General features: G+C 39.2%; 1 protein-coding gene across 2 annotated transcripts in view; it reads right to left on the bottom strand.

The window, feature by feature from the left end:
* The window catches only part of tln1 (talin 1), a 58,641-nt gene that overhangs the window by 8,536 nt on the left and 24,994 nt on the right, over positions 1–25,111 (bottom strand). For both annotated transcript variants that reach the window (XM_079659433.1, XM_079659434.1), the window contains 17 exons: positions 24,116–24,259; positions 23,871–24,032; positions 23,176–23,316; positions 22,571–22,752; positions 22,088–22,220; positions 21,566–21,667; positions 20,495–20,665; positions 19,283–19,531; positions 18,381–18,500; positions 16,680–16,826; positions 15,928–16,094; positions 14,855–15,038; positions 12,599–12,724; positions 11,829–11,945; positions 10,234–10,419; positions 8,537–8,644; positions 3,474–3,579 (listed from right to left, as the gene is read on the bottom strand). In XM_079659433.1, coding sequence (XP_079515559.1) covers positions 3,474–3,579; positions 8,537–8,644; positions 10,234–10,419; positions 11,829–11,945; positions 12,599–12,724; positions 14,855–15,038; positions 15,928–16,094; positions 16,680–16,826; positions 18,381–18,500; positions 19,283–19,531; positions 20,495–20,665; positions 21,566–21,667; positions 22,088–22,220; positions 22,571–22,752; positions 23,176–23,316; positions 23,871–24,032; positions 24,116–24,259 — 2,545 coding nt within the window. The remainder of the gene's footprint in view (positions 1–3,473; positions 3,580–8,536; positions 8,645–10,233; positions 10,420–11,828; positions 11,946–12,598; positions 12,725–14,854; positions 15,039–15,927; positions 16,095–16,679; positions 16,827–18,380; positions 18,501–19,282; positions 19,532–20,494; positions 20,666–21,565; positions 21,668–22,087; positions 22,221–22,570; positions 22,753–23,175; positions 23,317–23,870; positions 24,033–24,115; positions 24,260–25,111) is intronic.

Here is a 25,111-nt window from a genome sequence, read left to right as displayed (position 1 = left end):
GGGGTACTGCAGGGGGTACGTGAGATTTCGAAAAAAATATTTAAAAAATGTTCATTAAAAAAATACCATGCATGATTACAAAAATAATCTTAGTACAATAAGTAAAATAGAAAACACAATTTTATATAAAATATTCCTAGAACCACCAAGGGGGTCCTCATATAAACATGTCAAATGTGTGCATTGTATTTTATAGTTTTTCACAATATTACTTCAATTGAAAAACTCCTTGGAAAAATCTGTTTTATAAAAATGTCGTTATGTTAATACATCACACACTGAGGGAACATCACTATATTGTAATTATTTATATAGGCTTTTTCGATCAAAAATGTTCGGGGTCGGTCAGGGGGTACTTGGCTGAGAAAATGTTTCAAAAGGGGTACATTACTGAAAAAAGTTTGAGAAGCACTGATGTAGGATATACATATTTTATACATATTTGTATTTTTGTGTTCAAGATTATGGGAAACAGTATTTCGATCTCTCTGTCTGTACTCACAAACTGAAAGATTCACAATAAAGTTGACTTTGACAAATGTTTTTATGTATGCACCACGACATCAAGTCAAATTCCTCGTACGTGTCAACCTACCTGGTAATATCTGATTCTGATAGTATGGCTGTCAGTCTCAGAATGCATTTGAAACGTAGTAGACACTTCAAAAGGTGTGTAAGCCCTGAAAGTATTTGAAATCGCAGATTCTATCTTTTTTTTATGTTCTGTTGCAGACCTTTATCTTTTTTTTAATTAATTTTAGTTTTCTTTTAATGTAAGGAGCAAGTTGAGCTGCATCCCACAGATGTAGCATCTGATTTCAGACTCCAGCTTACAGCTTCCTGCCTACGACCTGCCTAAGACCAGTATCGAGGAATGTTAAGCCCTCCCACTATTTTCCAAGAGGGCGTTGCCAGATTTTCAATTTCAGGTTTTAACCAGGAGATGGCGCTTCATTCACAAATACAGAAAGACAAGTTTCATGGACTTTCAGTTGTGTTTTGAAGAGCATTTGAACACATCAATATTTAAGATCAACTAAAGTATATCTAATCTTGTAATTCAATAATATATAGTCTTTATATATTAAATAATCATAATAATATGCATGTATTGTGAAGTATTATGTGTATTGCGTGCAGTTATTAAGCTCCTTATATCCTCCTAGAAATCCTACTCTCACTTCTTTTAAAACAAATCAATCAAAAGTCTATTCGTACATGTCCCTGCACAGCAACCTTTTTTCTTGTATTTATTATACCTGTATTATTCTATTTGAGCTAGTTTTTATTTGTATTGTCTTGGCTTTTAAATGTTTGTATTTGATATATCTAAATGTAATTTTAGAACTTAAAATGGTGTTGTTGAAATGTGATTAATAAATAAATTGCCTTGCTTTGTGTACAAGTGAGTGACTTCACAATTATCAACAACAATCACACACGAATGCACATTTTGCTGAGTGTGCTATATTTTATTTAACAGATCCTGCATAACTTATCCTATTTATAGCAAACAATATTTCAACACTGTTTATTTATTTAAGGTGTAATATGTTCGCAGTGATTTTGGCGCAAGGCGTTGTCTTACTGTCTTCCAGCCAGTGTTTCACAAAAAACAGTGTGTGTTGCCATGATATAATGACACCAGAGGACGAAGGCCCCAATAGCAAATCTCTGAGGAGGGGTGGGTTACAAAAACCACTTTCCACTTTGGATACGTTCCAGGATGTTGTGTTTGTTATACAGGTTTTCAGGTTTCTGCTGTTATAAAACTCCTTGCAGATCACAACAGCAACATTGTGGTGTATTTGTTTATGTCTTCAGTTGCTGTTAAAGTGAAGGAAAGTTGAAGCCTTGATGAATTGGATAAGTGATTTGAAAGGATTAAGTTGAGTGTGTTTGATAATTTAAAATGCTTTTGAAACCCCATCATCTCTCTCTAATGAAGTCATGAACCGACAGCAGGGCTACATGAATCTGTGACATCAAACTGTGAGGAAGACTTTCCCTCCATTTGACAGAAGGTGGGTTCATGGAATAGCCTCTCGGTTCAATGTACTTGACTCCTTAGGGGGGGGGGGGGGTATCCCGCGCTGTTAGAAACTATAGTACTCTGAACTAATCCCACTGAAAATGACTGCCAGGGTTCAAAATAAGACCTGCTGCCGGGCTATTCAACACTCACATCTTACAAGGCCGTGAGATTTACTGCCTGCCTTTTCTGATACTCAGTAAGATGTACACCAAGTGGCTTCAACACACACACACACACACACACACACACACACACACACACACACACACACACACACACACACACACACACACACACACACACACACACACACACACACACACACACACACACACACACACACACACACACACACACACACACACACACACACACACACACACACACACACACACACACACACACACACACACACAACCCAAAAGTAGCTGACTTTGCACATTGTTCTTAGTTCCTTATTCTATTAATAAAACTTTATTTATATAAGTGTCATAAACGGTCTTTAATGTATTCATAATTATTCTTTCCACACAGCGGTGCAGTGATGAGTCATTTAGACCCAAAAAGAGTTAGCATTTTACCACTTCCTGTTCACTCGTCTCAAAGGTTTTTTGAACGTGTTTTTGGTCAGATGGCGGTTCTTAAACATTAAATACATCGGTAGATACCCCACTGGTGAATGTCTGGAGCTTCTATGTGTCATAAAACCAGCGGTTGGTAACTAATGACTTAATGAGACGACTAAACTTCATCACGCCGAACATTAGCCACCTTTAGCTTAGCGGTGCTGCAGTTCCTCTATAGCCTAATGTTAGCTTTTTCACTTCTGCTGATTGCATTTGTATTTCAAAATGCATCAACGTGGTGTTAATATGTGGAGATTATAGCGATGAACAAAACGTGTGTTTGCTTTTATGTTATTTTCTGCAATAAACCGAAATCCAATATATTTTAGTAGGGAGCGCTTGTGATGCTAACTTCCAGGTATATGCTATATACTGTCTTTATGTATACCAGCATTATTGTGCATTTATATTAAGTTCTAGACTACTTTTTATAATGTGTATACCCATATATATAGTTCATACTGTAAATACTTTAACTTTTTTACATCTGTCATATCAAAATCCTTATATTATACTATAAAAAACATGTTTCTTTACTGCTTCTCATGCAATTCTGGTTAGACTTTAACTGCATTTCATTGCACAAGTACTACGACAATACAGTTCAATCTAATTCTAATATATGTTATATTGTACATTAGGACTATTACTTAAACAGTGTGTTCCTATAAATATCCAGCTACATGCAGTGCCATTCAGGCGAATCAATAAGAACATTGTTAGAGGTAAATTGAGACGGGAAGCGACACCCTGAGGAGTTTCATTTGGTTCTGTTGTCTTTGTGTTGTGGCAGAGGTCAAAGGTTAAACTACCTTTCATGGCCTCTGCAGCCTGGATGAGCTCAGTGACGGAGCCTGCCACTCGCTTTGAGTAGGAGGCCAGCTGCTGCTTCAGGTCATAAGAGGGCTTCTGGATGATCTGTGGGACACAGGTGGGAGAAGTATTCAGATGGTGTACTTGAGTAAAAGTAGAAGTACTCAGATCTTGTACTTGAGTAAAAGTAGAAGTACTCAGATCTTGTACTTGAGTAAAAGTAGAAGTACTCAGATCTTGTACTTGAATAAAAGTAGAAGTACTCAGATCTTGTACTTGAGTAAAAGTAGAAGTACTCAGATCTTGTACTTGAGTAAAAGTAGAAGTAATCAGATCTTGTACTTGAGTAAAAGTAGAAGTACCAGAGTGTAGGAATACTCTGTTACAGTAAAAGTCCTGCATTCAAAATGTTCCTCAAGTGAAAGTATAAAAGTATTATCATCAAAATATAGTGAAAGTAGCAACAGTAAAAGTAGTCATTGTGCAGATTGGTCCATTTCAGAATAATATATATGATATGTTTTATAATGATTGATCATGAAAGTGTTCTCAAAGCTGGTAAAGGTGCAGCTAGTTTGAATGACTTTGTATACTGCAGGGTAGCTGGTGGATTTACTCCAGGTGGAACTAAAGTCTGATTTAACACTTGATTATATTTCACATCATTCATCCACATCTGTGAAGTAACTAAAGGTATTCAATACATGAAGTGGAGTAGAAGTACACGATTACCTCTGAATTGTAGTGGAGTAGAATTTCAAAGTAGCATATAAAGGAAATACTCAAGTAAAGTCCAAGTACCTCTAAATTGTACTTCAGTAAATGTACTTAGTTACTTCCCACCTTTTAAACGCTCACATTCTGCATTATCTATGCTTATTATTGCCATGTACTTGTTGTATTTATCAAATTGCAGCATTTTGCAATTTCTTAATGGTAGGAAAATAAAAGTTATATTACATAATCCATTACTTTCATTTCAGATCCTTGATAGGACAAAAACCAAAGAGGAATGTAAAAAACCTTCTAGAAAAATCTTTAAATCTGTTAAACATGTTACTGGACAATCACGTATTCTATTATAAACTGGATTGGGGGTTATATCTTTATTTTTCTAACTGTCTGTGCCTAATTCTTGTATCTGTAAATATCTGCAATTGTGATTTTATTGTGCTTTGTCCATGCTTATGTGCTCTTGTATGTCTTGTATAAATAAATGCAAATTGAAAAATAAGGCAGTGTTAAAATGTAACATTTACTCATGTATTGTCCTAGAGTAATATTTGGACATGCTACTACTGAGTATTTCCATTTTATGCTACATATACTTCTAATTTACTACATTTTGGAGGCAAATATTGTACTTTTTGGTCAATTATTTAACACTAATAGTTTCTAGATACTTTGTACAAAAGCACATGATATGCTGCAGTCGTGTTCTACTTCTGTATCCACACAGTATTTTCAAATGTTACTAAAATTGTCTTATAATTGAAAAAATATAATAATAAAACTATATGAAATGCATTGGTGATTAAAGAGAATAATAATTTTCTATAAAACGGTCAAAAAGAGACATTCTGCTTTTACTTTGACTTGTAATGGAGTATTTTAATAGTACTCCACTTTAAGTTAAGAAGTACTTCTGTCTGTACTGTTGCTCGGTGTGTGTCCTCAGACTGTCCTAGGTAGACATGCAGTGTGTGTGTGTGTTTGTGTGTGTGTGTGTGAGCTGGGTGTGTGAGCAGTGTGTGTGACAGGTGCAGGGCATTAACAGGGCTCAGGCCATACCCAGCTCAAGTTTATTCAGATGTGTTGTCATGAGGAGATAGAGGCAAAGGACGTAACTGCACAAGAACGCATGCAGCGGGGCGGGGCAGGACACACACACACACACACACACACACACACACACACACACACACACACACACACACACACACACACACACACACACACACACACACACACACACACACACACACACACACACACACACACACACACACACACACACACACACACACACACACACACACACACACACACACACACACACACACACACACACACACACACACACACACACACACACACTACTGTATTCAAATCCCATTTCTCTTCTACTTAATCACACTGGACATAATTAAGATTGATCTACACTCATTAAACAATTTAATATATAAATTAAAACAAATATATATATTTTTTATTTTTCTCTCTTGAATTTGTTTGTATATCTGCATATCCATCTTATATTTGCATAATCATTTTTCAGATTTGTGGAAGGTATTTAACATTTATGCACAGATTGTGTTAGAGCCAGTATTTTTGATTTGATAAGAAAGGCCACCTAATTGTGAAGTCTGTAGTCAACGCACTATAAAGGACTACAATTCCCACGGCGCCTCTGTGATGGGCAACCTGTTGAGAGACGCCGTTGAGGAACAGTTTTTAACCGTACACGTACCGTACACACGTACAAAAAAAACCTACAAGTACCCTTTAAGTTGTGAAGTTATAAGCATTATCAAGAAAGAAAGAATACTTAAGTTGTTTGTTATTTTATTTGAGTTTTGCCTATTTCTTTTGAATATTGTAAAGGCCTATTTTCTTTGTTGCATGTGCAAAAGTTTGTTATTTTATTTTGAGCAAACTCATGGTAACATTTTCCAAACCATCGGAGGCCAAGCAACACTTCAAACTGTGAGTAATTTAAATGAAAGAAACGAGTTAGAGCTGTCTGTTTAAGGCGTCTAGTGGCTTGATGGAAAGAAAAGGAAGGAAGCCACGACAGATTGTTTACACAAATAATAGAGATTACGTACAACTCCATATCTATAGTTAGATAACACCATGCATTGGGAACAACATATCTCTTGAGCACTCTTGAGTGACCATCAGCAGACTGATAGTCTACCATCTGTCTTTGGGTGCGTACACACATGCATCCACACATCTGTTAACGTGCTGCTGAGGTCTCTCTGCATCATTGTCTGTGGTATTAAGTATTCAGTGAGGCGCCACTCTTGTGCAGGTCATTCACGCGCTGTACTCACCGGCTTGCACCCACATCAGTGAGCCACAAGTTTAAAAGGAGCATTGACAAAGCGAAGGGAAAAGGAAAAGAAAAGAAAAGAGGTCTTTAAACACATGACAGCTGCTGGTATCACACACAGGAAGCAGAGGTTTGAACTAGGGCTGCTCAATTAATCATATTTTAATCGCAATTACGATTTTGGCTTGCAACGATTATGAAAACAACATAATCGAAATAAAACAATTATTTATTTTTAAAATTATTTTTTGTATTGGTTTTTCAGTTGATTTATACTTAAAGTTCACGGTAATCAACTGTTCAAAACATACTGTTCAAATTTTTTTTAAATAAATGGATGTTTTCAAAGTAAATGGATAATCGTTTTTAATAATCGTGATATCAATTATTGACCCAAATAATCGAGATTATGATTTTTACCATAATCGAGCAGCCCTAGTTTGTACGCATGCAGCCATCATGCTATCGCTGGAAATGACAGTCGAAAAGATGGAAAAATGAGATCAGAGATAAAGCATATTTTAAGATGGTGTTATGACAATATGACAACATGGATGAATACAAGAGTGGATGTGATCTGTGGAGTCATTGGAGTTTATTCTGGTACAGAGCTGGGTTCAAGTGCAATAAAAAAAAAAACAGTCCACAGCAGTGTTTCCCAATGACCAATTACAGGGACATTCTCCCTGGAGTAACCGAGGGCTAAGTGCCTTGCTCAAGGGCACACTAGTAGTGGTGTTCCAGGCAGGATTTGAACTCGCAACCTTCCGATCATCAGCCCACCTCACTATCCATTAGACCAAAACAAAATAAAAATAAAAATAATATATATAATTTTTTATGAGATCCATTTGTGGCGGACGATATTTAATTGTGGCGGCCCGCCACAAATAAATCAATGTATGGGAAACACTGCACAGTATCAGAATAAACTCTGGATTGATTTTATTTTACCTACCACAGAAATGTCCTTTTGTGCCCCTTTTGTCATTGGTTAAAAAATAGTCTTTTTACGGCACTATTAAAATAACACGAGTGCAATGACAAGCAGGAAGGTCACATGTGCAAGGTTATGACATGACTATTTGCATACCCTTTAATACACAGTGAGGAATGATGAACAAAGCTCGCAGTAAATGGAGTAAATGTGACTGGTGGAGTGACTTTGTGGAGGATCCAGTCAATGTTCTGTGTATTCTACGTGTTCTTATTTGTAACCTTCCTTATAACCACTTTCTGACTCTATTGTAAAACAAAACTGGCGCAATAACGCTTCAATTAAATAATGTACTAAACATTATTTGTGGGAGAAGGAAGATAATTCTGCTAAATCTATGACTACAGCGAGAGACACATTACTTATCAACTCACGCAAATGGGAATATGTTAGCGTAGGAGAACATGTAACAGTGAAAGGGAGGCGGGACTATCTAATTTAGACTTCTGTCAAAGTAATAACATGCTTTTAGGGATTCCTGGGAGAAATGTGGGTACCACTTTACAATAAGACTACCCTTATAGAGGGTTTACGAATAGTTTGTCATTCATTTATTAATTAGGTTGTGAATACTTTAGAAGTCATTAATAAGCTTTTATAAGACATGAGATAAACAGGGCAACTGTGACCGGTTGCTTGCCAAATAGTGAGACCACATCTATCTGTACTGCTAAGCCTTATATTGGCTACCTAGCTTACTTCGTCTCCTTCATCAGCCAGCATCCTTGGTATCTGTTGTTCACTGAGTTGATTCTCGCTAAGTAGTCAATATAAGGCTTAGTCATCTTGCCAAATAGTGAGCCTGTGTTGATGTATAGAACTGGTTTATAAATGGTTCTTAATGATTAATAAAGTGTTTACAGCCTAATTCATAACCTAATTATAAACCCTTTATGAATCCTTTATAAGGGTAGTCTTATTGTAAAGTGGTACCGAAATGTGCAGCACTGTAAACAGCTACAGTGTGTGAGAGTGTGTGTTCAGGTACGTGGGTAGAGATGTCTTACCACCAGCACATGCTCCAGCAGTCCCAGATATCCAGACGCACACTCGTTGCCGTAGCGCAGGGCTCGCATCTGGACGTCCTTGCTGACCTCTGGGTGGTACGCAGCTTGCTGAAAGAGCAAACAGAGAGATATAACATTGGAACCAAACACTGGCCGTACAGGCAGTGGGACACGTTAAAATATATAATGCTTGTTAGAGCCATTTTCCTTTCATCATTATGGTTTGAATATTTGTCTTATTAATATAAGTGAGTCACACTACGGTTTAAAAAGGTGCTAATTTAAGTGTCACTTATTTGCTGTCAAATGTCGGGTATGACGTGCATATGTCTATATATGGCATGAAAATGGTACACAGCTGAGTTTGTGATTGGAAGGGAAGCGGTATAGTCTTTGGACCGTGTTCTTTTTTGATAAGGAGAACTTTTAGTTACTTTGAAGCGAGGAAGTTTGTCTTCATGTTTGTATGCAGCCTGGATCAAAGAATACATCCGATGTGATCCAGCGCTTCAACGATTTCCGCAAAGTTTGTTTGGAAGCAAAGAGAAACCCGTCATAACCCACAACCCTGACAGAGGAAAGTGGATATTAAATGTAGAAACGGATTAAAACGCCACGACAATGGTCATAAAAGAGGAAATCGTATGGTCTTTGGTGAACAATGTTTTGATTGGATAAGCACAAAGGGTAAGGAAAGAATACACTAAAGGTAATGTTAAACTGTGTGTATGAATGTATAATTATTAAATCATCCCTCGCTTCGACTATTGATGAAGTGTGAACAATGAGTCTAAGGCCTTGTATTTTATATTTCTTTTATTTTCGTATTGTTTTTTATTTGTTGTGTTCCTATACTTGATGGAATACATGAGTTTCCATAAATGTCCGTTTCCCTTTTTCCTACACACATTACTCAAAACCAACCCTGAAACTCAACCTTTATTTAAATCTCAACGACACATCTGACAAATGTTGTGACTGCATGTTGCACGGTTAATGATTAAATAGGTAGATGATGCCTTCAGTGTTTGAATTATTATCATTATTATTATTATTTGTTACTACTATTTGAAAGAGTCATTATCATGGGTTACAATAAGGAGCAGGGTGGTTCTCACATGGTCCAGTTAGAGGCAAGTAATTATAATAATGATGGTATACAGCGAACACTGTGTGTGTGTGTGTGTGTGTGTGTGTGTGTGTGTGTGTGTGTGTGTATGTGTGTGTGTGTGTGTGTGTGTGTGTGTGTGTGTGTGTGTGTGTGTGTGTGTGAGTGTGTGTGTGTGTGTGTGTGTGTGTGTGTGTGTGTATATGTCCGGGAGGGAGGGTTGGGTTGGGTTTGTTTTAATTTTATTTCTGTTTTTCTGTATTACTGTTATTATTTTTAGCTTACATATGTTTTCTGTATTTTGTATATTTTGTAAGTAATTGCTGTTGTCTAATTTTAATTTTTATTATGTACTTTGAGTTATTTTTTTATTTTTTTTAAAGTTGTGCTTTTGGTTGTAAATGTTTTGTTTTGGTTGTAAAGTCTCAATAAAAATGTGATCACAAAAAAAGATTATGATAATTATGCCATTATTTCAAAGTCAAAATTATACAGAATAAAAACAAAAATTCAAAATCCACATTGACATTGGTTATCAAGCGCTCAGGATGTATATACAAAGTGTATATACTGTATAGCTCCTGTTCACCTTGCAGGAGTGCAGCATGTCAGCGATGGCCCTCCTGCTGAGGTTGGCCGTGGCGATGATGTCTTCCTGGCGACAAGAATTCCCAGCAGCCACTGCCTTTGCTGTCGCCATGGTGATTCCTTTGGTGGTGCGAATGAACTCCTCAGGTGTGGTGGTTTTCGGCGGAGGCTCAGAACTGCTGAACACCTGAGTGGGAAAATACAGCGGACCGTTAGTGAGATACCTCATGGTAAATACACATTTATTTTATCCAACTAACCAGTACATTTCATGCTAGAGGATCAGCGTTGGAAATGAATCATTGTTACTGGAACGAAACTGCTTTCAGAGTAGACTAAAGCATCTTCTACTGGTGGGTGGAGTAAAGAAACATCTTTTCCTAAATGTTGACTGTGAGAAAGTCAATAAAGTGGTGCAGGAATGAGTCCTTAAACGTGGAAATGAGTTCGCATTTTACCACTTCTGGTACCCCTTGTCTCGAAGTCAGTGTTTTTCTTCGATTAGATACCTGAAATGAGGTCTGAAATAAGGTCTGAAATAAGCGGAAGAGATGTTTACGTTTCCTTCTACAACATCAAATGTGTCAGTAGATACCCCACTTGGGAATGTTTGAAGCTCCCATGTGTCTTACGGCCCGTCCACACTACAGCTTCGACAGCTTCAAAAACGGTTTCCAACACGTCACCCCATTCACTTTGAATGGGGTGACGTCACGTTGCCTCGCTTTTCGCCTAACTGAATTGTGGGTAGCAGAGCGGAGCTTTCCTGGCGTTTCAGGCTGCAAAAGTTGAGCAATGTTCAACTTTTGAAGCTTCTGAAGCTTTCGGTGGAAGCGTCTGCCAATCAAATCATATGCCAGTACAAGCTCTAGCCAATCGAACCGCTGCTTGTGTGTCAGGGGCGGGAGATTCATGTGATTGGTTGTTGGTCGAGCTTCAGACACGCCCGCCGGCAAGCTTTTTTTGAAGCTGTAGTGTGGACGGGCCGTTAGGGAGGCTGTGGCTCAGTGGATAGTGTGCTGGACTTCGAATCAGGGGGTAGCAAGTTCGAGTCCCACTGCAGTCAGCATGTCGTTGTGTCCCTGGGTAAGAAACTTCACCCCAAATTGCTCCTGAGGGGATCGTCCACAGTACTGAATGTATGTTAGCCGCTTTCGATAAAAGCGTCTAACAAATGGCATGTAATGTAATGTCTTAAAAACTGCAGCTGCTAACAGGTGAATAAATTAGTCATCATCCCGAACATTAGCCTCTTAGCTTAGTGGTGGTGATGTCACTTCCACCCCATCCTAAAAGTGGTGTTAATTTGTTTAAACTGCTGAACGAAACATATAAGTATCATTAATGTGTGGGAGCACTTGCGATGCTATCTTCCGAGTTAGCCTACAAAACACGTCCTCCCTGCAGCGACCTTTGAAGAGCTTATCATGTCATTGTGTATTTTGGTTTATTTTTCTCATTGCTTTTACCGTAATGGTCTTTTTATGTTATTATCCTTATTGTTTTGTCAACAACTGTTTTTATATAGCACCTGCATTTTCTCCTGTTATTGTGTTATGTGTGGGAAAAACCAATACTTAAAGTGTCGTGACTCACAGCCAGCTCCTGCTTGATGTGTTCGATGGTCGCCTCCAGAGCTCTGGTCCCTTTGGTGGCTTCATCCTCGACCGCCTTCACCGTCTTCAGGAGGGACGTCACGTTGGTCACCATCACCTGCAGCACACAAGACACATTAAGGCCACAGTTTAGAAATGCATCTTACAGTGAGATCTGTCTTAAAGACCTTCGATCTACCAGCATTAATAGTAAATGCATGCCAACGTGTGTCCATAGGTATCGAAATGTTTATTTGGTGGTTTAACAGTATTTCGACACGGCTTAGTTGAATACCCGATTCTGATTGGTCAATTCAGAACATGTGACACTGTTAATACAGTAGTACAGACCGCTGTCAAGGACTAGGGCTCTGTAGTGTTTAAGGACTTGTTAGTGGATCAGAAACTGTAAACAGACTTGGACAGTGCTGCCGTAAAAGTTGTCGTAGTTCCAGCCGTTGGTGCGGGGGTTTTTTCTTAGCAGAAGAAATAAGAAACATTTTAAGTCAATATAATAGTTTATTTCACAACATAACATACAACAAAGGATAGAATAACCAATGTGTTTGGATCCACTAAACATTCTCCCTTCCTTAAAATGTGCTCCATTAAAGTGTCAGTATGCTCCAATCTAAGTATTCTTCTGATGGTTAAACAGCATTTCATCCCCCCCCCCCATCACACAGGACTACCCCACCCTCCTGTGAGCAGCCAGCTGTTCCCATTAGCAGATCTGATGCTCCTCCTGAGACTTTGGGATGTGTCTCTCACCTTGGCAGAGTTCTTCAGCTGCAGCATGCTGGGGTCGTCGTGAGGTTTGCCTGAAGCGGCCTTGGTGGAGCTGATGAGGTACCCCAGAGCTTTGGCCACGTCTTTCACTGCGTTGATCAGGACCACCTGCAGAGAGACGAGTCATTAGAAGACACATGATGAAGCAGATGTGTATCAGTGTTGGTTTTTATGAAGGCATTTCCTTTAAAAAGACTGAAAGCTACTGGTCTGTCTTTATTTGTATTGTGTCTGTAGAATGGACCAAAGATAACCTCAACTGCAGCTCCTTAAAAGCAGATGAACAGTGTTTGATATATGGTTACAAACTAAACACACAGTCCATTTTTACTTTTTAATTATGTGCTTCTTTTAGATTTCTCATCATTTTATACAAACCCGAATCAGTGTTATGCCTCACTTCTTATCCAAGCTGTTGACAGATATTATTATGTGCCTGATGATGTCCTTATATATCTTAATATTTTTGCTATTTGTAACGAACAGTAAACTTTGGTGCAAGTCAAATGAATATAACATGAGGTAATGAGTACTTTAGGTGTCTATCAGTGCTAAGTCTGACGGATGCAGTGTCTAATTTAAGCAACGAATGACGGCTGTTGGTAGCACCCTTATGTCTTGTTGTGTTGTAACTGAGATTCAAATTAAATCACATATTGCCCTTTTACTCACTTCTTATCAAAGCTGTTCCTGAAGCAGACAAGACGTGCTCTTTGACCGATATCTTATGCCTCATGACATCACTATATTGCTTTAGATCTGGGTATTTTGTAATAACAATGAACTTTGGTGCAAGTCAAATGAATATAACATGAGGTAATGAGTACTTTAGGTGTCTATACGTGCTACATCTGATGCAGTGTCTAATTTAAACAAAGAATGCCAACTGTTGAATGTGTCTGTTTGTATTTTCATCAAAATACACAAACCTAAATCTGTGTTATGCCTCACTTCTTATCCAAGCTGTTTCCCAGGAAGCCATCTGCTTATTGACTGATCTTTAGTGCTTGGTGATGTCCATATCTTAAGATTTTGAGTATTTGTAACGAACAGTAAACTTTGGTGCAAGTCAAATGAATATAACATGAGGTAATGAGTGTTTTAGGCGTCGATAAGTGCTAAGTCTGATGGATGCAGTGTCTAATTTAAGCAACGAATGACAGCTGTTGGTAGCACCCTTATGTCTTGTGTTGTAGCTGAGATAAAAATGAAATCACATATTGCCTTTAAATATTGCCTTTAAATCACATATGAGTGTTTTAGGCGTCTATAAGTGCTTAATCTGATGGATGCAGTGTCTAATTTAAACAAAGAATGCCAACTGTTGAATGTGTCTGTTTGTATTTTCATCAAAATACACAAACCTAAATCTGTGTTATGCCTCACTTCTTATCCAAGCTGTTTCCCAGGAAGCCATCTGCTTATTGACTGATCTTTAGTGCCTCGTAGGGATGTAACGATATATCGAATATCGCGGTAACTAGATGTCCCAATACCGTCGTGAGACTGACAAAATATACCGCGATTTATATTTTTTTACTTGTCAATAAGCCTCACCTTCTTGGCAAAAACTGTATTGTGTTTGAAGTGGTGGAGAGACAATGCACAGTTTGACCCACTGCCCAAAGCATATCTCTCTGTCCCAGCAACATCAGTACCAAGCAAGAGAGTTCTTTCCACAGCAGGGGATATTGTAAACGCCCAAACATCCCAGCTTCTACCTGGAAATGTGGACATGCTCATATTCCTAAAAGATAACCTTGATGATGCTGAGTGAGTGAGTTACAGTTGAGTTACTTGAAAAACTAAAACTGATTTATTCTATTGCAGGGTCTGATTATTATATTGTTGACACTTTAAAATACTACTATCCTACTAAAATACTGTACAAATCAGATTTATTATTTGATAAATAAAAAAAATCAATAAAAAAAAAATCACATTTTTTTCCTTTATTTTTCAATATCGTGATAAATATCGTACCGTGGACTTTTTATCGCGATATTATCGTACCGTGAGTTTTTGGTATCGTTACACCCCTAGTGCCTAGTTATGTCCTGTAATATATATAATATGTGTTTGTATTGATACCTTTTGTTTGAGTAAAGAGTCGACCAAACTTACCGGAGACGTATTTTTTGTTGGAGTCAAGCTTATTGCTACCATATCGATTTTTGGATTAGACGGAACTTCAATAATAAAACCTGAATGATCGTGGGTGATTGTGGAGACACACACCTGGGTCTCTGGGTCTTCAGATCCCAGGCTGGCGGCTCCCAGTTTGACCACATCAGCCAGTTTGGTGATGGTGAAGACGGACGACTGGGCGGCCTGGGCCAGTCTCTCCTGACTGGCTCCGGCTCCAGACACCAGCAGCTTGGTGTCCTCCACCAGAGCCTTGGCTGTCTTCAGGATGTATTCTCTGCACACAGGAAGTACACATCTATCACTGAGGAGCTTCGATAGTACACACATGGTGCACATGTTCATACCAAACAGGAATACTTGATATCACTTCACAGCATAAATCAGTTTTAGCTGGGAGAAAACACAGCCTTGTTGATACAGTGGTTTGCAGCATTAACAGGATCCAGTGCTCAAACATGGCACGGCTGTTTGAATAAAGTTAGAAGCTGAATTCAGTAAAGGCAAAAACCAATCCATCAACAACGGTACATTCATAACTGACTAAAAACATGCACACTGTAGAGAGTGTTATTTGGTGTGCATCCCCTTTTCCTGCTGACTTTACCTCGGATGCACATTTGTTGCATATTTATTTGTTTATTTTTGTTTTGCAAATGATTGGCTACTTATTTCAAAACTATTGGTTTATAATTGTATTTCTATTAGATCTGTTAGTTAGTTAGTTCTGATCTTTATAAAAATATTCACAATCATTAATCATTGAAAATTAATAAGAGAAAGGAGGAAATACATAAATATAAAATATATATATGTATATTATGTTTTGGAGTAAACAATGTACTGATGATAGACCATGTGCATGCATGTGTTCCTATGGCTACACTAAATAGGATCACATGCATAAAACAAACTGACACTGTAATCACCCCCCCTACCCCTTATTCTTTTGTTTAGTGGTTTTGTGTTTCTCTGTATGTAAGCATTGCCCTTGGATTAATAAAGTATATCTCATCTTATCACTGGTCGAAAAAAAAAAATCGAAATTATAATAAAAGGAAAACATTAAAAAAAAATCTCAATGGCTGCTGGTATTTGGATATAAGGATAAAACACTGATATGTTTACAAAGGGTGTCCTGGCTGGGGGTGGGTGGGGGTCTGTACCTGTGGTCGGCGAAGGTCTCAGCGTTCTCTCGGTTCAGCGTTCCTGCGGTGGCGAACATGATGGTGGTGTCGAGGTCGGCGATGATCCCCGACACGGCGCTGGCGGCGGTGATGCAGGCCTGGGTGCCACGGTTACCGGCCTGCAGGGACGCCAACACATGGGACACCTGCAAGCAGAAGACCAATCAGTCATCCGTGTTTCGACAAGGCATAAGTCATTTAGAAGTGGAAAGCAAAATATATGCATACAAATGAGACAAGGGTCTGTACTGATTGTATGTACAAAGAGAAAAAAGAATTACAAAAAACAAACAATAACAACAACTAAAGTAATCCCCTACATTCACTGCCAGTGAGCCTCATACACCTGATTTCTCACACACACCATTATTTACCAGGAACATTGTTAAATGAATATATATGCATGTAATACATACATCACATACCTAAAATCATTCACATCTACTGTACACACACACACACACACACACACACACACACACACACACACACACACACACACACACACACACACACACACACACACACACACACACACACACACACACACACACACACACACACACACACACACACACACACACACACACACACACACACACACACACACACACACACACACACACACACACACACACACACACTTTTACAGAGTGTGGAATGCATTTAAATAAAAGGTTATCTGGGATTTTAAAATGTAACAGAAGGGCTGTGACAGGTTGGGGTCCGACCTTTTCGGAGACTTTGCGGGCGCTCTCGATCAGCTCCTTCTTGGTGAACGAGTCGTTGGGGCTGCACTGCAGAGCTCCGGCTTTAGTGACCAGCCCGGTGCAGCTGAAGCCCAGCTCCCCCACCTGCTTCTTAATGTGGGATCCAATCTGAGGAGACACAAAGACAGAGAAATAGGAATGACAACACAAAGACATACTGCTCTGCGTCTCAATTCAATTCAAGGCTTTATTGTGTTATGGCAATTATGGTATTAAAGCTTAATACAGTGTAATCCTAATGAAATGCAACTGCTGTGTCCTGGGAATGGTATGTAAATGTGGGTTTGATGACAGGGTATTCATCGGTTGAGTATCGGTATCGTAAAAAAGTCAACGATATGCAACCCTAGTGGTGATGTTGTTTATATGAATGCATCTTCTAATGTCTACGATCTTGTCAGACCGTCTAACACGTGGCTCTGAGATGTATTAAAACCCTTGCACCAATGCTCCTTATGTGCTCGGGTTGAATGGTCTGAAAGACTAATTAGCATATCCTTTTTTATAAGGCTATTCTTGGTGTTCTTCCACCTCATCTGCAGATGTTTTCTATCTGTCGGAGAAGTACTGGAAGTCATTGGCTCTATGCCGAGGACTTGTTTGTTTTTACTGTTGCAAAAGTCTAAACTGATCTTGGGAAAAGTTTAGTTCTGCACGAAGTGAAACTCAGTCTCTCTCGAAACAAATCTAAAGTTCTTCTGAATGACAGAGAAGCAGGAAACTCTGTCTGTAGATGCTTTGTATGATGTTGTTGTTGTTGTTGTTACCATGTTATGTTCTCTGTTATTGTTTTTAGTCATTGTTTGTTACCGTGCTGCTGACTGTCTTGGCCCCGATTCTGTTGTAAAAGAGATTTTTAATCCCAACAAGACTTCTCCTAGTTAAATGAACATTAAATAAAAAACAGGGTACGTGTTTTTATTAATGCTGTCAAAATGATCGCGTTAACGGCGGTAATTAATTTTTGAATTAATTGCGTTAAAATATTTAACGCATTTAACGCATGCGCAGAATGGCCCGCCCCATACATCCCACCAGTGGCAGCGCCAGGGTATGGCTGGGGTTGGCTACAGCCATACCAAGAAGTGGCTTAGCCCCACCATGAAAAATGATGTTAAAGTAAGCAAAATAAAGTCCGCCAACTCGCGCGGAGTAAATTGCACCGACAGCAGTTAGTAAGATTGATTTCAGCAGCCACTTGTCTGGAAATACCGAAGACTAGAAACGGTTTTGAAAACTTTTGGCACGTAGTGATCGTCTTCTCAATAGAACATCTTTGATAATGTCTTCTGGCCAATCAGAATCAAGATAACGGCGTGGTGTTGTTGCAGGAAGTCCTGACGGAGAATACTTTTGCTGCAGTAGGCTACATCTCTATATACATCGATACAACATTACGTGTTGATAGAAATCAACATGTAATGAATTAAGACCCCACGGTTTGATGATTGATAGGTGTGTGGGCTGTCTTTCATTTTGACACACAGAACAATGTTATAATAAACATACTGTATGTTAAATGGATATATCCGCCTTCTTTCATTTATCTTTCCATTCCCACAACAATATGCATAAAGAAATAGCATATTTTGGACATAGTTGGAATGGTGATTAATTTGATTAAAAAATGTTAATCGTTTGACAGCCCTAGTTGTTATTTACTTCATCATTCTCTGCGGTGACGGCTGCATATTTGGCCTCATCTGCGAGATTTCCAAACTCATTGGTCAGGTGGTTGGCCAATCCTCCGAGGTCATCAGGGTTGGTGTTAGACTTGGTCACCTGAGGAGAGAATAGAAACCACAATAGTTGAATAATAACAAGGACATATTTCACCAGGTAGATTATAAAACAAATACAAAATGACATCAGTACAGCAGAACGTCTACACTTCTTCTATTGCAGACTCAGAAGGCACCTTGACTAATCATTTGTTCTTCGTGAAATAAAAAAAATCTCACTTCTGTATTGAAGAAGATTGAAGATTCAACGTATTGTCATTACGTAGTACAGGTACTATGTAACGAAACGGCTTCTCTGGATTTGAGCGATCCTAGTGTTAGGAGCACTTAGCATGGTTTGGCTAATTGAAAGCTAATGTACCAGCAGGATAGGACTCATGCTTTTTTAGGTTAATTTAAATGCACTCATGGTACTGTAAGGTGCTTTGGATAAAAGCCTCAGCTAAATGTAATGATAATACTGTTATGACAAAATAAAATAAAAGGTGTTTCAGGTATTTCAATAAATAAATCTATAGAGGGTAGCTTTCAAGACATTGCTTCTTTTGTTTTAATTCAAAAAGAACAAAGGCCTGATATATAACATACATTTTATATATCGCAACCTCAATTGGAATTTTTAAAAGTAAATTAAACCTATCTTTTTAATTTGGCTTATCATTTTTAGTAGTATCACTGTTCATGTTTTAATGTTTTTACATTCTAATTAAGTTCCTCATTTGTTATTGTGATTATTTTTGTCATACTCTGTAAAGCACTTTGGGCTGAAAAAGCATGAAAGGTGCTGTATAAATAAAGTGTATTATTATTATGATCCCTCACCATCTCCTGCACGGTGACCGCGATGGCCTTGGCAGTCTTCACCATGGTGGTCTGGTAGTCCACGAAGGTGCCTTCAGGCTCCATGTCAGGGGAGTCTTGCATTTTGTTGATGGAGTCGGTGATGGAGTCCACCATCCCCCCCACGGCCCCCGCTGCACTGGCAGCCTCCGCAAGCGTGGCCCCCAGGTCATCCACCGCCTCCTTCATCATCTGCACCGACTCCTCCAGGGCCTCCTGCATGTGAGCCGCCTGCAGACACACAAACACAAGATGGAGTCACTGTTAGGAACATTCTGAATGTACTCTTACAATATGAGAATAACAAAGGTATCCCAACTGTGGCTGTGAACATGTCAGGATGTGTGATTACCTAGAAGAGCATCAGGACTGTTTGAGGCATATGATAGCTATGTGATTAACATGATGATTCAGCCTCTATGGAGAGAGACATATGACAAGAATGATCATTTTTGACGTGGAGCTAATCTGAAGTAAACATTGAATACTGCTTTCTATTCCTCCATCTTGTGACTGTGTAACTCCCTCTCTTGTCTATCAGCATGTGAAGGACACTGTTCAGGAACTAGTTGATGCTCTGTATGTGATGACTACTTCCATTCTGGAGAGGATCACAGATACATGGATCCTGAGATTGAAGCTCAAGCCGGTGACCAGTGATTCGTAACATTTTTAAGTATTCAGAAAAGTCCGAACTTTGAGAAAAAAATCTGAATTTTGTGATTTTGACAAAAACTCAGAAAAAGTCAGATAAAAAAAAAATCTTGAATTTTGAGATTTTGGAGAAAAAGTCTAAATTTTGAGAAAAAGTCTAAATTTTGGGGAAAAATCTGAACTTTGAGAAAAAGTCAGAATTTTGAGAAAAAGTCAGAATTTCGCGAACTTTGAGAAAAAGTCAGAATTTTGAGAAAAAATCTGAATTTTATGATTTTGACAAAAAGTCAGAGAAAATGAGATTAAAAAAATCAGATTTTTGAGAAAAAATCTACATTTTGAGGAAAAATCGGAATTTTGAGAAAAAGTCTGAATTTTGAGAAAAAGTCTGAATTTTTGGAACTTTGAGAAAAAGTCAGAATTTTGAGAAAAAGTCAGAATTTTAAGAAAAAGTCAGAATGTTGAGATTCTCAGAAAAATGTTGTGAAAAAAACTCAGTATTTTGTACATATTTTTCTAACAGATCCTGTCTGTCAGTACCTTGGGGTTTCCTCCAGCCTCCTTGGCCGTGTACAGCATCTGCAGGGCGGACTCAGTCAGGGTCTTGGTCTGGTCCAACACGGCCATCTGCTGCTGGCTGCTGACGATCTTAGAGGCTGTGCCAATGGCGGCCATGATCAGGGGCTCAAAGTAGCTGACCATCTGAGACACCTGAAGGCAACACCATACAAGATTAGTTTCAGTTTGTGTGTACAGACAGAGAGATCGAAATACTGTTTCCCAAATACAAATATGTATAAAAATATGTATATCCTATATATATATACACAATCAACCGACACATTTACACACATTAAGATACAAACACAACAATCAATATACAGTATACAAAATAACAGTCACTTCAATATCTTTGGGAATGTACATTAGTACATTTTTGAAGTACTTGTACTTTCAGTTTCTGCTATTTTATACTCGACTACATTTTGGAAGCCAATGTTGTTACGTTAATTTGACAGATTTAGGTACAACTTACTTTTTAGTTTATTAAATACATGTTGACATATTATAAGTTAAGATGTTCAGTAGTATTTCCAATGAGCTCTACCTTTACCAGCTGTGATGAAAACATTTATATATCAATAATCATAATCCAGTTATTGAATATACAAGATTCTGAAATGGGCCAATACCCATAACGAGTAGTTTTGGTACTTTAAGTATATTTGGATGTTGAATCTTTTGTACTTTTCCGAAAGATTTTTGAATGCAGCACTTTTACTTGTAACACAGTACTTTTACAATTTAGTATTACTACTAATCTGAGTACTTCTTCCACCACTGCTTAAGCATGTTGAATCCAGTCAGTGTTCAGTTTGTCTACATCAGCATCAAATGTTTTTGAATTTTTGTGTAATACTTAATTTTGAATTTTTCTTTTAGTTACAATAAAGCAAAGACAAACACAATATACAGTAGGTACCCGAAACCTATACATGGCGTACAAGAGAAAAAATCTGGGTATTATATTGACAATTCCTGAGAATAGTTAAAGCTGCCAGTTGACAGCACCGTAAACAAAAAGGCCAAGGCTAGAATCAAATGTTTTACCTTGTGTCCCAGCTGAGAGGCTTCAGATCGAGCGGCCACGCCCACAGGATCGATCAGATTGCTGATCTCATGGACAGAGGCAGCCATCTGCTCATGGAGAGCCTGCAACACACACACACACACACACACACACACACACACACACACACACACACACACACACACACACACACACACACACACACACACACACACACACACACACACACACACACACACACACACACACACACACACACACACACACACACACACACACACACACACACACACACACACACACACACACACACACACACACACACACACATCATCAATAGGCGTTTTAACTCAAACACACATTATCCTCATTCTCCACGGTTGTCATTACAGTTATGATAGATGTCAGGCACACTAATCCATTTCGTAGATTGTGTGTGTGTGTGTGTGTGTGTGTGTGTGTGTGTGTGTGTGTGTGTGTGTGTGTGTGTGTGTGTGTGTGTGTGTGTGTGTGTGTGTGTGTGTGTGTGTGTGTGTGTGTACCTCCATGGAGATGTCCTCTCGGGGGGTGAGCTGCTGGCTGATGGCTGCCAGAGACGCCTGGTCCACCTCTCGGATGCAGCCGTTCAGAACCTCAATAGAATCGTCACACTCTCTCTGTCCAGGAGCCTTCTCTCTGCACAACACACACACACACACACAGACATGGAGAGTGTGTACAGTGAGAATAATAATAATAATACATTACATTTGTATAGTACTTTTCCCAGTGCTCAAAGGCTCTTTACACAAAATCAGAAACAGAAACAGAACAAAAAAACAAAACAAAAAAAGTGCTCTGTTGTTCACTCTTTCTGAAAGAGTGAATAAGTGAGTTTTGAGAGATTCTTTGAAGGGTTCAAGAGTGTGTACAGGGAGAAGTGGCTGTAATAAGCCAGTAATGAAGCACAGGGGCATGCTGGGACTCTGATAACGCTGCCGACAAATAGCTAAGTCGAGGAACAAATCACAAGAGTGCTGACTTACCTCATGTTGGTGATGAGTTTCTTGATGGAGTCAGACACGGTCCTGGAGTGTCCTGCCAGCACGGACCACTTGGGGGGGTCTTTGGGGTTCACAGCCAGATAGCGGGCCGTCTGGATGAGGCCGGTCGAGCTCTCCAGCATCGTCTTCGCCGCCACAACGATGGGCTCCATGGCTGCGTGACCCTGAGGAACATCAGCATGAAAATCAAATCAGATCCAACTTTATTTTTCTTTTTTTTTTTTTACTTTTATGTATGCACCACGACACCAAGTCAACCTACCTGGTGATAAACCGGTTTCTGAAGTGCTTCACAAACCAAAAACATGAACAAAGTCAACACTAACCCCCGTTCCCAGGTCATAACACACAGCTTGTGTGTTATTGATTACACAATAAGAACACCTAATACAAACACAGGACTCAATTCAACGAGAAGAATACATGAATAAAATAAGAATAATTACATTTTGATTCAATTATTAAGAGGTGGGTTAAAAGGTGCCTCTTGAGTTGGTTGTCTTAATTGTATGCCATTTTCTTATGTATGCCTTGTTTCCATATATGTTATTAAAATGCAAGTAAAAGAACATTTGAAAGAGAAGTACCTCTGGGCTGATCTGAGCAGGAATGCTGGCGAACTCTGGGTTGGATGCGAAGGCGGTCAGGTTGTCCACGGCTTCGATCAGCGGGCCGGTGGCAGCCTTACACTTCTCTCTGTTGTCCTGGTTGAACGCTCCGTCCAAAGCCTGCACAGGGGGGGATTTGATGTTGATTGTACATAGTTGATTTCCTAATTATCAAAGAGTTGTCTGTCCTCAGGTGTAGAGCCATTCTAACATTGGATTTGGGAGCTGTGACGGACAATTTACTTCACTTTTTTTTAACTGACAATCTCTGTTTGGACAGGTGTTTGGAGGTGTTACAGTAGGTAGGGATTGACCACCATTTACCAGCTAGTCCTTGTTTAACAAATGCTTTAGCCTGAGGTGTACTGGTTGTTTCAAAGTTAAAGGTTCTGACAGAATTGAATGTTCTGCTTTGGACAATTTACGTTACTTTAAAAAAAAAAATGACAATCTCTGTTTGGACAGGTAAGGCAAGTTTATTTATATAGCACCGGTGTATGGAGGTGTTACAGTAGTTAGGGATCTTGTTTCTCTTTTTAATCATCCATAAGTTCTAATGACCAGAACAGAAAGGATACCATGAAGGCTTACAAGGTCAAAGAATCAGCAGTGCTAAGAAATGCAAAACTGAGCATTTAATTAATGACGATTTTGAAAGGACTCGTACTACAAACCTTGATTGACTTGACGAGGTTGGCGGTGGTGTTGGCCACCTCTTTGGCTGACTGTACAAACTGCCTCTTGGCGACGGGGTTGGGGGTCTTTGAGGAGGCCAGGCGGCAGGCGTTACACAGGGCGGACGTGTGTTTGGCCACGATGGTTGCTGCAGAGAGAACCTGGACAGAAAGACGTTCATGTTATTATTTTACAGAGTCAGGTTATACAGCTTCATAAGGGTGATCAGGTGTTCACAGTGTACCTGTGACTGTGTGCAGGAGGGGTCCACCAGGTTCTGGCAGGCCATTTGAATGGACTGGTTAGCCCGGGCAAACTGGGACGGATCCACCAGACCCTTCTGACCCGCTGAGCTGTTCGGGTCCGACACCCCCACCAGGTAGGCAGCCTAAGGACATCAACATATTGAGCTTAGTGTCAAATTATCATATAATCATTTAAAGGCCCCCTATCATACTGTTTTTCATCAATATATTATAAGTCTCAGATATATACAGAACCTGTCTCTGATTGGCTGAAACACCAAACAGATCATTGCAGCATTACCCATAATCCCCTCTGTTTCAGCCCTGTTTCAAAAGTGCTGATTCTCTGTCTGTTACTTTAGATGAAAATAAGGAGCCCCTCCCCACGCCCCTCTGAGAGACATTTGGTTAAAAAGAACACAATGGTGCTCTAGGAGGAGATTCAGTTGATAAGGTGGGGGGGGGGGTTACCTTGGTTGCTGATTGGCTAATGGTTACAAAAGCCAAAAAATCGTTATGACATCATAAAGTGGCCAAAATCTGATCAGCTCATTTTCAGACAGGTTTTTATAGAAATGGATCAAAAAGAGAGAGAATCTTTGTTCCTGAAACTTTCAGAGTCTCTTTCCACAGAGGGGACACATGTTGATGTAGAAGAGACATGAAGAAGAGGGGACACATGGTGATGTAGAAGAGACATGAAGAAGAGGGGACACATGTTGATGTAGAAGAGACATGAAGAAGAGGGGACACATGTTGATGTAGAAGAGACATGAAGAAGAGGGGACACATGTTGATGTAGAAGAGACAGGAAGAAGAGGGGACACATGTTGATGTAGAAGAGACATGAAGAAGAGGGGACACATGTTGATGTAGAAGAGACATGGAGAAGAGGGGACACATGTTGATGTAGAAGAGACATGGAGAAGAGGGGACACATGTTGATGTAGAAGAGACATGAAGAAGAGGGGACACATGTTGATGTAGAAGAGACA

This window comes from Notothenia rossii (assembly GCF_949606895.1).
Source record: "Notothenia rossii genome assembly, chromosome: 11".
Classification (NCBI taxonomy): domain Eukaryota; kingdom Metazoa; phylum Chordata; class Actinopteri; order Perciformes; family Nototheniidae; genus Notothenia; species Notothenia rossii.
This window is presented reverse-complemented; position numbering and strand designations above follow the sequence as displayed.